The 14,120-nt window shown below is 42.7% G+C and overlaps 1 protein-coding gene and 1 non-coding gene across 2 annotated transcripts; one reads left to right on the top strand and one right to left on the bottom strand.

Moving 5' to 3' along the window:
* Window positions 1-5,721: 5,721 nt before the first annotated feature.
* Window positions 5,722-5,865, top strand: LOC118926315 (U8 small nucleolar RNA). Its single transcript, XR_005030410.2, has one exon. It is a non-coding gene; the product is annotated as a U8 small nucleolar RNA (small nucleolar RNA).
* Window positions 5,866-11,530: 5,665 nt separating this feature from the next.
* On the bottom strand, window positions 11,531-12,562 carry LOC118926196 (melanoma-associated antigen B18-like). Its single transcript, XM_036912767.2, has one exon. It carries the CDS (start codon window positions 12,560-12,562, stop codon window positions 11,531-11,533), a length of 1,032 nt encoding a protein of 343 aa, XP_036768662.2.
* Between the last annotated feature and the right edge of the window lie 1,558 nt (window positions 12,563-14,120).

Below are 14,120 nucleotides of genomic sequence, written 5' to 3'. Positions count from 1 at the left end.
GCCCATAAGTCTTGCCACAGTTCTTGCCCCCACAAGGGTCAGTGACCAACCATCCGGCTGGCATGGCACCCTGTCAGAAGCCACAGAGTCAAGCCTCAATAGACAGCCCAGCTGTCAGTGCAGGCAACTATTGGGGAGGGCTCCTGGCTTATCACAAACCACACTGCCTCCAGCTCTGCCCATTGACTGCTCTTTCCCTTGCCATCTTCCATCCATATTGTCTCAGTCTTAGGATGGAAAGCTATGGCCCTCCATTTTGGTGGCTGCCCATGGCTGGAGCCATGTGTGTACCATGCATCTTTGTGTATAGGGGCTCTTCCCTCCCAATATGGACTTTCTGCTCCTAATGGTTCTAAAGTAAATTCTTCCCATCTTTCACTAGTATATGTCACTGGCCTCAATAAGCATTGCAGTTCTTCACTGAAGGGGCTAGTAGTGAGGGTGCTATGCTGCGGTATGTATGCTCCCCACGTGGCAGGTGTAGGCATCTGTGCCACACCACTCTGTGGTTTTTGGGTCCAGTCTCGTACCCACCCCATGATGGGATAGCTGGTTGTTACCTTTATCGGGGTCGTTCCAGTGATGGGTTCTGTAGCCAGGAAGGCATGATACGTGGCAGCCAATTGTTTTTCTGTTAAGGTGTACCATACCTCTGCTCCTTTCCAGAGATGCAACTGGAATCCAGTAGGTTAGCTAGTTCATTGAAGCAGCTGCCAGAGACCCCAGCCATAATGGTCTTCAGTCACATGAACAACCAGCTCGCAGGGCCTTGAAGGGTCTATCACACCCAAGGCCTGCACGGCCTTGACTGCCCATTTTGCTGTAGTTAAGGCAGATGCACAGGTCTCATCCCAGTCCCACCTGATGCCCTTTGGTACCAAACCGTATAAGGGTTTCAGAATTTGTGCCAAGTGAGGGATGAGCACTCTCTAGTAACCTAGGAGACTCAAAAACCCCTGGAACAATGCCACAGTTGTAGCGGTAGGAAAGGGCTGGGCTTTATCTATGACTGCTTCTGGGGTAACTTTAGTTATGGCTCTGTCTCCAGCCCCTGCTTCTTCGTCCACAGAAGCCGGAACTGCTGCTCCGGTTTCAGTTTATTCACAGCTCCAGTAAGGTTCTATTTGACTTCCCATCTAATTTCCCTCTGTCTGCTCCTGCCCTTATTAAATCAACCCCCATCTGGGTCCTCATCACCTTCATGCCAAGGGGAGTCACAAGGAGACTGCTCTTCGGCAGTCCCTACCACCATTCAAGCTCCCATTTTTAGTGCTGTCCAGTTTGATGACAAGGTAATGGAAGTGCTCGGTAGAGTCCATTTTCTGCAAATTAAGGCAAGAGACCAGCTCCATGTGTTCAGAGGCATCCCAGAAGGTCACAAGAAAGGCTCCTTGTATTCTTTGTTAATCTTTTTCAGTATGTCTGCCTTCGTAGTGAACATTCATGTTATATTTGAGCAAAAGGAGCTGCACCAACAAAGTCTGCTTAGTTAGAAAGTCTCTTTGAGTGCTCACTCAGAAATTTCTACAGTATGCATGTAGGTGTATTACACAATCTCAAATTTTTGCTGAAAAAGTACTAGCCTTACTGTGTGTGATGTACTATGATATTCACTATTCTATTTCTAACCCATACGCTCTATTCTATTAAAATAGTAATAAAGGCCAGGGCTTACCTCTAAAGTGGTTTCAGATGTGCTGTCCTTATATAACCCCTTAGATACTGCCACCTGTGGCCCGTGGTGCTCTCTCAGATTCATCCAATAAAGCAGTAGAAATAAATTGTCCCAGGACATATGGGAAGATAAAAGTGCAGAACTTTACATTTCTCCTCCATTGATCTTGTCATATGCCTTTTTTGCAGGCTACAGAACCAACCCAACTTCAGGGCACACAGCTCACCTCTACCACAAGGACTTCCTAGAATTGACTTTAGATCCATATAATAGAAAACATTAATAAATTGTACTTCATCAAAATTAAAACATTTGCTCTGTGAAATACACTATTAAGAGAAGGAAATACAAACCACAATTGGGGGAAAATATTTGCAAATCACATATCTAATGAAAGAGTTGTACCTTCCCTCCATCTAAATAAAAGAATTCTCTAAATTCAACAGTAAGAAAGAAAGAATCCAATTAGAAAATGGGCATAAAGCAAATGGGGTGTCGACTTGGCAAAACACAATTTCCCCATCTTGTAAACCACAGGGCAGAGTGGAACACTATTAGAATGGGTACATCCCATGACAGGTGTAAAGATTAATATTTAAAACAAATAAGGAGAACCACTATCTAATTCCTTTAATTTTCTAAGAAAAAGAAATCCATGCATCTGCTGTCAGGAGACATAAAAAATGCAAAACTGAAAGACATTTTACATCATAGTAACATTTTGGCTGTTATGCATTTAACATAAATTCATAGTAAGCATGTGTTTACCTTTTAGGTTTTACTCTCTCTCTGAAGCCAGACTTCTTTGTTTTCATTTCCAAATCTGTTGTGTGTTCTTCTGAATGTTACTTACCTCTCTGTGCTTCAATTTCCTCATTGTGTAGAGGGGATAATAATAGTACATACCTGAGAAGGTTGCTGTGAAGATTAAATATATTAATATCTATGAAAGCTTAGAACATTACCAGCTCATAGTAAAAATTATATTAGTGTTAGCTGCTATTATCATTGTTACCATTATCATCATTACTGAAATATTTCAGTAAATCTATTTTATATCCACAAAAAACAAGGAGCATAAGGGTTCAACACACAGTTCACCAAAGAGGATATATAGATAGTAGATAAAAAGGAACAGGAATATTCAGCATCATTATCCATTAGTGTAATATCATTTTAAGATACGATGACATACTACTACATACCTACTAGAATGGGTACAATAAAAATTACTGAAAATATCATGTTAATGAAGGTGTGGAGCAACTAGATCTGTCATTCATTGATGGTGAGAATGTAAAATGATCCAGGATCTCTGGGAATCAATTTACCAGTTTCTTATAAAGCTAAACATACACTTAACATCTGAAAACAGACCCTCTCTGAGAATTAACCCTAGAGAAATGAAAATATATGTTCATACAAAACACCATGCACAAATGTATGTAAAAATTTTTCTGCATTAGTCCCAAATTGTAGATAACCCAAATTTCCTTCAATGAATTAATGGGTAGACAAACTGTTGTGCATCTACTCAAGGGTATACTACACCTCAATCCAAATGGATACATTCTTCATGCTCAGAACTTTGGTGGATCTCTAATGCATAATGCTAAGTGAAGAAGCCAATCCTATAAAGTTACAGAATTTTAATTCCATTTTTGTAATATTTTCAAAATGGAAAAAAAAATATTCTAATGGAGAATAAATCAGTGGTTGCCAGGGATTACATTTGGTTTAATTATAAAAGAGTTTCTCTGGGGTTTGGGGAAAGTTCTGTGTCCTTATACACAAATTTGTGTATGTGATAAAATTATATTTAGCTACATGCCAAAGGGAAAAAACCATAACAAAAAGCACGTTTGTTTGAATCTGATGAAATACAGATGTGATTATAATTTAGTATTGTTATCATCAGTTTCTGAGTTTTGGTAAATGTACTGTCAGTGTAAACAGATTTATTTGACTGAAGCTGGTGGTAAGGGCTACAGAAATTCTCTACTAATTTTATAGTTTCTATTCAAGTCCAATTTTATTTCAAAAATAAAAGATTTTAAATAAATAGGCAAGCTGCAACTTGGAAAATCATTAGAGTCCACCAATGTTCAGTTTCATAGGACAGGATTCCTGAGGTCTTTTTAACTTTATTGGGTCACCTGCTGATAATATGGTATGGATAGATGCAGTGATTTAAGATAAAATGCAGTTATACAAAGGTGATAGGACATTAAACTATTGTCCATATAAATGTGGGAGGAGAGACATGGAATTATCTCTGGTTATGATTGGCGGAAAAGATAAAGCAGTAGCCAAAAATAAAAGCTAGGGAAAAAATCTGCTAGAGGGAGAATATGCCAACTTCCTTAAATATTTAACACAAGGAAATAAACCACATTTATTATCTCCTTCACTGTGATTAGTCTCACTCAGTTGCCACTTATGCAATGTATGTGACCGTCTTAGAAACACTAATCTTCTACATACTCTATAGTAACATCCCATAGTGAATAGTGATATATATCGTACTACAGATCATGTGATAACTTTGGGAATGGCTGGTTCAGAATATTTTTTTCAAGTCCATCAAGTCTGATTTTTACAATAATAAAGATAGGGCTCTGGACACCACACATCCCTGCCATCCAGTCAATTTAATAAGAAAGTGTGTCATCTCCACAGGTTCTCTGTCCACCCTGCAAATGTCTGCATTTCCAGTCAACCTCCTACCCGGGGAAATATCTGATAGCAGCGTAGGCCACCAAACACAGCCACAGGACATCTGCCCTCTAGTGTGCCAAGAACTCAGGAACCATGGAGGATAGTCTGAGTTGGACATACCTTCTGGATCATTTTTTTCCAGACATGTCCACACTCAGCCCTTTTTCTGCAGCATCGTTGAGGTACCTGGCCGCAGGACAGCCCCCCTCAGTTTCCCCCTCCTTGCAGTTGTAGGGGTCTTTCTAGTGCTCACTGGTACTACTGGCTTGTCTCAATTGTTGTCACTTACCCAGCCTGCCCACTCATATTGCCTCAAACTCTGTGGAAGAGGGCATTATAAACAGCGTAGAAATACCAGTCTCCAGCAGCCATCAACGCAGTTCCTAAGCAGGAACGCTGATGAGACTGTGAACCACCGGAAGGGGCAAGAAATCACTGGGTGATATGCAGAAAAGCTACCTATAGTCCCCCTGACAGTATGCAAGGAGGATTGCAAGGTAAGGTGAGGTGTTTGGCATGCCTCTAGCTCTTTCACCCAGTAGACATGCCCACAACTTTTAGGCAGTGGTAATGCATAGTTTCCCCAGCCTATTAACAGAAATTGTCTTGGCCTTCCATCCAGATTCTGCATTCCAGATTCTACTCTCCTATGGTCCCTTCTTTACCCTACGCTAAAGTCCAGATCCAGGTGCCAAGTGCCAGCCTGCCCTGGGTGGTCTGGATGAAGTTTCGCATGCAATGTCTCCCATGGACTCTGACAATTGCTCTGACCTCAGATCTTCAGTAGCTAACGGTGTCCCTGCCTGTCTCCATTGCCCAGCAAATGATCATTCTGATCAAGTCCTTGCTTTTCCAAGTAAAGGAGGGATATCTTGCTGATATTTCAGTATTCCTAGAAAAATCTGGGTGCTGAAGACATTAATGCAGAAACTCAGCTCTGTATGGGTAAGGGATTAATTGAATTTTATACTCAACCTATTTCAGAAAAGGAAATAAAAATTAAAGTAATAATGACATAATCTAAAATCTAAAAGAATGATGATATGATGCCTTTGAGAATAGAAGTCTTCATACACATTAATCTGAGAGACTATGAATAGGTGTGGCAGTTTTGGAAGAATAGTTCAGCAATATTTGTAAAAATTTTCAATCTTCACACTCTGCCCACTTTAATGAAGTTTGCACTTTGCTTTGTCTTTCCTATGAGAAAAAACCTTTGCCCAAGATTTCATGTTCAAAGATGTCAGTTTCTGTCCCATTAGTTATAGCAACAAATGGAAAATAAACTGTCCATTAGGTGGAGAATGATTAAATTAATTATCACACAAACATACGATAATCCTTACCTTTTCTTTGTGTTTTTTTTTGGGGGGGAAGGGCAGATTGGAACATGATAATTGGAGTTCCTCTGATACACCACTAACATTTCTGCGTAATGAAGACTTGCAATGCCCTGAGTGCTCCTATCTTATTCTTGAAGATCTCCCCTTCAAACAGCCAGAAGGTGTGTGAAAAGGTGCTCAACGTCAGTAATTATCAGGGAAGTGCGAATCAAAACTACAATGATATATCAACTCATATAAGTTAGCATGGTTATTACCAAAAGAAATGAGAAGTGTTGGCAAGGATGTGAGGAAGTTGAGCACTTGTATATCATTGGTGGGAATATAAAATGGTGCAGCCACTATAGAAAACAGTACGAGAGTTCCTCAAATAATTGAACTACGATGTGATCTAGCAATCTCATTTCTGGGAATATACTCAAAAGAATGGAAATCAGTGTTTCAAAGTAATATGTGTATTCTCATGTCCTTTGCAGCACTATTTACAATAGCCAAGTTGTGGAAACAGCCTAAATGTCCATCCAAGATAAATAAATGAATAAAATGTGACACACACACACACACACACACACACACACACACACACACACACAGTGATATAGTATTCAGCCTTAAAAGAGAAAGTCGTGCCACTTGCAACAACATGGATGAAACTGAAAGACATTATGTGAAGTGAAGTAAGCCAGTCACAGAAGGACAAATGGCGCATGGTTCCACTTAAATGAGGCACCTAAAATGATCAGACTCATAGAAACAGAGAACAGAACTGTGGTTACTGGGCGCTCAGGGTACAGGGCAGTGGGGAGTTGGTCAGTTGGTATAATGTTTCAGTTCTGCAGGCTGAATGAGTTCTAGAGATCTGCTCTACAGCATAGTGCCTATAGTTAACAACATTGTGTTATGAACTTAAACATTTTTTAAGAGAGTAGATCTCATGTTATGTGTTTTTACCAAAAAAGAAAAAACCAGAGGGACACAAAGGAGACTTTGAGAGGTGATGGACTATCACCTTGATCATGGTGAATTGCACAGGTGTGTACATATGTCAAAACTCGTCAAATTGTAGAGATTAAATATGTGCAGTTTTCTGTATATCAATTATATTGCAATAAACCTGTTTAGAAAACAGAAGAATTCTAGAGTAGTTAAAAGAAAGTGGTGGATCTATATGTGGTTTCAAGGAACTGTCCTGCATTTCATTAAGTGACAAGGTCAAGAGGCAAAACAATGTGTGTATTGCTAATCAAGTCCGTTAAAAATTCAGTATATTTTTATAGCACATCTACATATGAAAAAGCCGCATATCAGCTTTGAAAGGACACACATCAGATTGATCACTACGGTTATCAATTTGAGGGAGGTGCTGTATTTTGAGGAAAGGGGGAGATTGTAATTTATTCGGTTAGAATTTTTTTCAGCCAGAATATATGTAACAGTATAATATATACTATTACCTTTGTAGTTAAAAGATTTAAATATGTCTAGCCACAAAATTAGCAGTTGTACACAAATCAAGTAAAGTCAATGCTAGCTGGTGCAACAGACAGCACCTGCAGACCTGCAGAGGCTTCAAAGAACAAAAGTTCATTTCTTCTACACATAAACTGTGATGCATGTAGGCAGGGGGCCTCCCCGTCAGGTGACCCAGGTGTCCAGGCTGCTCCCATCAAGTGGCTCCACTTCTTAACAAGGGACATCTGTGTTGGCCACTGAATGGGACAGAAAGTGTGGAGGTGGCATAATGGCTACCAAATAGCTTGGCCTGGAGGTGATATTGTTGCTGCTCATTTTTCAATGTCAGTGGTAGCCACATAACCCTTCCTAAATACAAGTGGACTGAGCATTTCCCCAGCAGCCCAGGAAGGAGCATAAGACAGGATGCGAATGAGCAGCTGCAGTCTCTCCCATAAACTGTTGCAGAGTAGATGCTCAATAAAAGAGCAACTCTTAAAGATGTTATGAAAACAACCCCCTCTATTCTTTGTGAAATTTCTAAGGAGGCCAAATTTGCCCTGCAGTTGTCCAACGTTTTTTCTCTTCTCCTGGTACGTGGGAGGTGCTTTCAAATACAGGATCACGTCAAATTTTCAAAAAGACCCTGTAAAACCTCAGTAGGGAGGGCTCACCTTTTCCACTCCACAGCACCTTTCTGCACTCACCTTTTGCATCAATTCTAGAGTCTCCAAGGGATGAGAATGTTCTTGTACTGAAGCATGGTCACAACCTTAACGTGTGAGTCTGGGCAACCCTCAGCATGACTGAGCACGCAGGAAGCTGTTACACGTGCCAGTAGACACAGCACAAACCATGACTTTCCTCTGGGGCAAGGACTGGGATAAGACACCTGAGAGGAGTGGTGAATTATTTCCATCTTTGCTGTTCAAAGAAAGCGTGTCTGCCAGCAAACCATTTGTCCCCCTCTGAGAAGAACTCTAGGTACTGAGGAATTCAGCCTCCATAGATGTTCGCTGCACAGTGACTGCCATGATCTTTCCTCATCTCCAAAAGTAGCTTTGGTTACTGCCCACCTAGGTAAGCTCACTCACTGGGGTATGTGTTCAGTGGCTAGTCTCTACTTAGGCACCCCTTTAAAATCCTACTGACAATGCCTGCATTGTTTACAAAACCTAACAGCCATTACATTCCAAGAGCCAGAATGTTCTGTAACAATAAGACGCTAACCAGCAGCTCATTTGCAATACACTCTGAGACTGTTGTAGAGAATTAGGCTCCAGATAACTTATGGTGGAGAGTGGAGCTGTAGTAATAAAAACTTCAGTTAAGGTATCTAAACAACTGTCTGTGGTGCCCCTGAGGGAGGGGACCTCCAAGGGACACCTGTAGAGAGTTGGAAGGCTTTAACTGGGGGGCGGGGGAAGCCAGTGATTCTGGACTGCCTGGATCACAGGAAGCAGGGTGCAGCCTCCCGAGGACACAGTGAAGAGCTGGTAAGCAGAGGAGGTTCCAATTTGGACAGGAGGGCACACTGGGGAGGTCCCAGGGAACAGAGCTGTATGGCAGGACAGTGGTGGTGCGGGACTCGGGCTGGCACCCAGGCAAAGTGAGAAGCCAGGGAACCATGGGGTGACAGGCAGCTGGATTGTAGGTAAATGCAGCCCAAAGACAATCCCCAAGGAGAGATTTATTCTCCAATTCACCTTCCTCCACCAGGACTTCTTTAAGCACTTTGGCTAGAACCCCTTGTTTTTCAGTTGTTCCGGATGCATCTTGGAGTAGTGAAAGGATTAGTCTGCCTCAGGCTGGAAAAGTGGAAAAGTGTGAGCTCCAAAGAAATTTGGGCCAGGGGTCTAGTCCTAGCTCTGACGTTTACCAGCCATGTGCACCTGAGAAAACTACAATTTCTTCATCTGCAAAGTATGTCTGATAAGCCCTATCTCATCAGACTATTGGAAGACATATGATAGATACGGAGCACTCGGCAGAATAACTGGAAAATGTTAGGTCTTTAATGCATGGTAGTTTTTATTTTACTGCATAGGACACTACCCTCTAGCTCTGAGGAGATTTATTTTTTATGAACTCAGGAGATGTCACAGAATATGCAGCTTTCTAGGACAAACAATACCATATTAGGCCATAATGCTGATTAGATAAGCAAATGAAACTAAATATGTTTTCTCCTTTTTGAAGATAAGTTACTTAATTTGAGTGTAGGCCAGTTTTCCCCAGTTGAGTGCAACTCAGAGGTCCTAGAATTTGTCTCAAAGATTAACAACTTCCCTCCCAGGTGCCTCTCCAGTCACACCACCCCTATTTTCATTCATTCTGTAGCCATCAAATCTAGAGCTGTCCCTTAAGAGTTTACAGAATTACACTCCAGATAACCTGATTAAAATGCCCTTTTAATCCATTGAGACCTTGTTCTCCTACCAAGTTCAGGACAGAGAGAGCCAACCTGGTAACTTCTCAGCATCCCACCTCAAGGGAGTACCACCCTTATTTTAGAAATTCCTTAAAGATGTACTGTGTAAAACATCTAGATCATGCTCTGTGTTCAACTGCATGTGAAAAGGAGTGTAGGACACCTATCATTTCTGCCACAGGAGGACGTGTTCCTCTGGTTCACCGATGATATTAAGTAAGTCTCAGAGGGTAACTACACTTACTGTGGTGAGCAATTCATTATGTATACAATGGTCGAATCACTATGTTGTATACCTGATTAAAAAAATAAGGAACTCTTATGAGCAGGTTTAACTTCCAGTGTTTTGTCTTTCAACACTAAGGAGCACCATCTGTATATGTGGCCCGTGCTGACCAGCAGCACAGCCTCACTGAGCCCACCACCAGCTTGCAGTCATAGGATATCCCACTGAGGAGCTGGTGGTATCCCCAAACCCACAGTAACTCTGGTGAGGGGGAAATATTTTCTCAGCCCAAGGCAAAATGCCTTTGAACTGAAATCAGTCAAAGGGAGAAATAAAGTGGGAGAAACGCATTTATTGCTTACAAGCAGTTGTTCACTTCTGCTCACCCCTGTCTCTCTGGACCCTGGTGCAAAAAGGGGCCCCACCCAACCTCTCTGGTCCAATTATGCCCTCCTCCCCCTTGTAATTACCTATTGATATGGAGATGTGCTACTTCTCTCTACCCCTTGGAAATACCTATTGATATGGAGATGCCCAGGGCCAGCTGAGAGATTCTGGAAATATTGCAGTTCTGCCCTCACCCAAGCTGCTTTTACCCAGAGAAACTGCTCCTTATTGTTTTCAGCCCCACACCCTCCCCATCCCACTTCTCCTAACCTTCCCCCTGCTGCCTTACTGCCTGACTCCTTCTCATTTGTCCTGTATGTCTTACATATTATTTCGCCATCTTTCCTCTATGATTACCGTTCCTTGAGGGTAAAATTCTAAAGGCAGAGGTGTTTCATATGCTAGTTTCCCCACTTCCAAAACAGTGACATTCAAAGAGCAGATGTTCTATTGATATTTGGGAAATGAATGAGCCAGAGAACATGAATTCTTGCTTTCAAATATTTTATTTCTCTCTCAAAACATTTCATTTTTCCTATATTCTCTAATAAGCTAAGCAAATCCAGGTTTGTATCTTTTATTTTTACAGAACAGACTAAAATGTGGAAGGGAAACCAGGAACTGAACAACTTTTTCTTCTTTGCCTTCTATTTTTGATCTCAATAATTTTACTGCTTTTTTTTCTTTGCACATTTCTAAGGAAATGCCTATTACAAGGCCATGTTTTGTTGTTCTCGTTCAGTAAATATGAAATGTTTCCCAGGTTGACTTGCAAAATAATAAAACACCTTCTCTTAAATCTATTGAACAGGAAAAAATAGGCAACCAAAATCATTAATAAGCTTAGAGTCTGAAATTATTTAAACTTTCTACTAAAGAAACATCTGAAATATAACAAAAGGCAAGAGAGAAAGAAAGAAAGAAAGGAAGGAAAAAATAAGGCTAGACAGAAGTCTCAATTTACCATATAGAACAGAAACAGAAAGGTGATATTCCTGCGTTCCCTCCGGACCCACCCTGACCATCACTACTTAGAATATTGACTGCTTTTTCCTTCCACAAAGAAAAAAATCTGCTTCAGCTTCAGTAAAACCTAAAAAAAAAAAAGTAAAGTTACAAGTTACAGATACACAACAGGAGCACAAAGACGCTTGTCCATCCCCCTCCGCCCCCTCCACAGCCTTCCCTCCCACCCAGGCTCACACAGCCCGTCCCCCCGCCCCCCCCCCCCCCCCCCCCCCGTTACATTGCGGACACACCTTTCAAACAAAAAGTGAAGAGACAACCTCAGACTTCTCTTAGTGTTGGGAGGGGTTGCGAACCAAGGCTGTGGCCCGTGCGCTGGCCCTGGCAGCAATGCGGGCCCTGGCTGCAGCCTTGGCTGCAGCTCTGGCTTGGGCCCTCTCTTTCTCATCTTGCAAAGCCTCTTCATACCAGGATGGAAAGGCATTCGGCACGCTATCATGCAATTTGGCGAGAAATTCCAGCACCTTCATCTTGCTGGTTTCGGCGTGGGCCCGGGCACCCCACAGGAACTCATAACAGGGAGGGTCGCTGCCGGCTACCTGGCGGTACTCCAGGTACTTCTGCTGCACGAAATCTTCGGTGACAAGCTTCTTAGGATCCCCATAGATGAAATGCTTCTTATCAGCATAGACACCCATTACATTCAGCACTTTCCAGATATCTTCTTCCCGGGCACAGTTACCTTTCATGAAGACCACACCCAGCACCATCATCAGGACGCCGGTCTTGGGCATCTTCTCTTCACCGTTGGTCGGATCATCGAAGGCGGTGTCTAGTTTGTTGACAAAGACATAGCAGTGCCTGATGGGATCCACCTCCCTCAAATCAACACCAAAGGCCAGCTCCATGTGCTCAGAGGCTCTCTTGAAGATCTCATTGAAATGATGCTTGTGCTTTGTGATAACATGCTTGAGCATGTCTGACTTTGTAATTGGCTCCCTTTTCTGATACTTCTGCATTAGGTACTGCACCAACAAAACCACCATGCTGTGTAAAGGACCTCTTTCGAAGTCCTCAACGCCCTGTGAGGACCTTGAGCTTCGCTTATTTTGGCTATTGGCATCATTATCTGACTTGGCACTTGTAGCAGCTTTGGCAGTAGTTTTGGGAGAAGCCCTAGGAGAGCTAGGTGTCTCAGCAGCAGGCACATTCTGAGATCTTCGCTCAGAGGGAGGACTGGCAGGGGAGGGGGCCTCTCCAGCTGCTGCAGCAGTGGCCTGAGCACCCTCTATGCTCTGGCTTTCCATCCTGGCCAGGTGGCGTTTCTCACGGGCACGGAGCTTACTCTTCTGACCACGAGGCATGATTCTGGTCAAGGACAACAGGCACAAGTGCACACAATCAGATTGATGACAAGGTCACCCTAAAAGACGGAGGAAGAGATGGCATGCACAACCTCAGTAGGGAGATTCTACCTTGCCTCTAAGAAACGCCACCTCTGCTGGTTCCCTTAAGAGTACTGTTTTAGGAACCCTCAAAACAGGTGCAAATGGGACTCTGTGGACCTCCTCTGTTCTGTAGGGGCTTGTCACCTCAGATATAACTCTAACGAGAGTCCTTTGACTCCACCCTCTGCTGAATTAGAAGGTACCCCTTCAGACTAAAGCATCCAACCTCCCAAATCCCCTAGGCAGAAGTGATGGGTGTTAGGGCTATCTGCATGTTTGAGTCACTGACAGTTGAGAGTGGGGGTGGGGCACGCTGGGGTAGGCTGGGGCTCTGCGGAGCCCCCTACTTTCCCGTGGGAATATGGCCCTTCAGTTACAGCGAAAGTTACACAGCTTGATACCTGTCTAATCCTGAGATGACGCCTACTGAGTTGAGGTCACACCTCTTCAGACATCAGCCGTTGCGGGGCACCCAACCGGCACAGCCTACGGAAGTCCTGTGATTACTTATGGCCACGCCCACTGGGCTTCCCAGTGTCGTAGCTGCCGTTGGGGGTGGTTCTAGGGGAGGCATGTTCTGGGCCTCCCTTCTCTTCTGCTCTAGGGGCATATTAACGCAGAACTCGCACATGACTCTTTTCTGACTCCTGACAGGGCCACTCCTCCCTCTGGAAAGTAGAGTCAGTGGACCTCAGACCAAGGTTCTCATTTCCCTAGAACCCCCAGTATGAAGTAAGGGGGGACCTGAACCCGTAGCCATGCTTGGGACCTACCAAGCTTGGAGGGCAGCATGGGGGGGTATCTTTGTGGACCCTTCTTTTGGGGCCGGTTCTTCCTTCAGTGCTCTCTCTGTGTCTTACCTCGATGACTTGTATTTAGGTTCTGCACTATCTCTGCTGACCAGAGGCCAAACCCATCAGGTAAGACAAATCTGTAAATAATTTAAGGAGAGTCACTATCTGCACAATATTCTGCTCACTGTTAATAAAGAGTGTATTACTCTATTTGAGACTTCCTTTAAGTCTATCAGTAATTTTTTAAATGCTCGCTTTCATAAAGATCATGCACATATTTGTTAGTTCTCTTTATAGGTATATTTTGTATATTGCTGTTTTTTTGAATGGTATATTTTCCATTATATATTCTAATTATTTATTTTGTGTGGCTGGACTCCTGATTTTATTATAATGATCATTTGCACCAGCTTCCTAAAGTTTCTTGCACATTTAAATATTTGGCAGCCAATTTCTTTGGAGTCTTCAATTAGAGGATCATATTATTTCATTCACTTCATTTTCATAATTTTATTCTGGTATTCCTGTGTATAGCTCAATACTGGCTATGCCGTCCAGTCCAGGTTTGAACAGTTGAATTTGTACCATGCCTGTGCATCCTGTTGTGGACTTTATTGGGAATGTTTCTGGCATTTCACATTTACATATCTTTGGTGTTGATTCTACAATATGGAAATGCC

Source organism: Manis pentadactyla, chromosome X (genome assembly GCF_030020395.1).
Source record: "Manis pentadactyla isolate mManPen7 chromosome X, mManPen7.hap1, whole genome shotgun sequence".
NCBI lineage: Eukaryota > Metazoa > Chordata > Mammalia > Pholidota > Manidae > Manis > Manis pentadactyla.
This window is presented reverse-complemented; position numbering and strand designations above follow the sequence as displayed.

What these genes read in the sequence shown, in the direction of transcription:
- LOC118926196 (XM_036912767.2), bottom strand. Translation starts at nt 12,562, where the DNA reads ATGCCTCGTGGTCAGAAGAGTAAGCTCCGTGCCCGTGAGAAACGCCAC.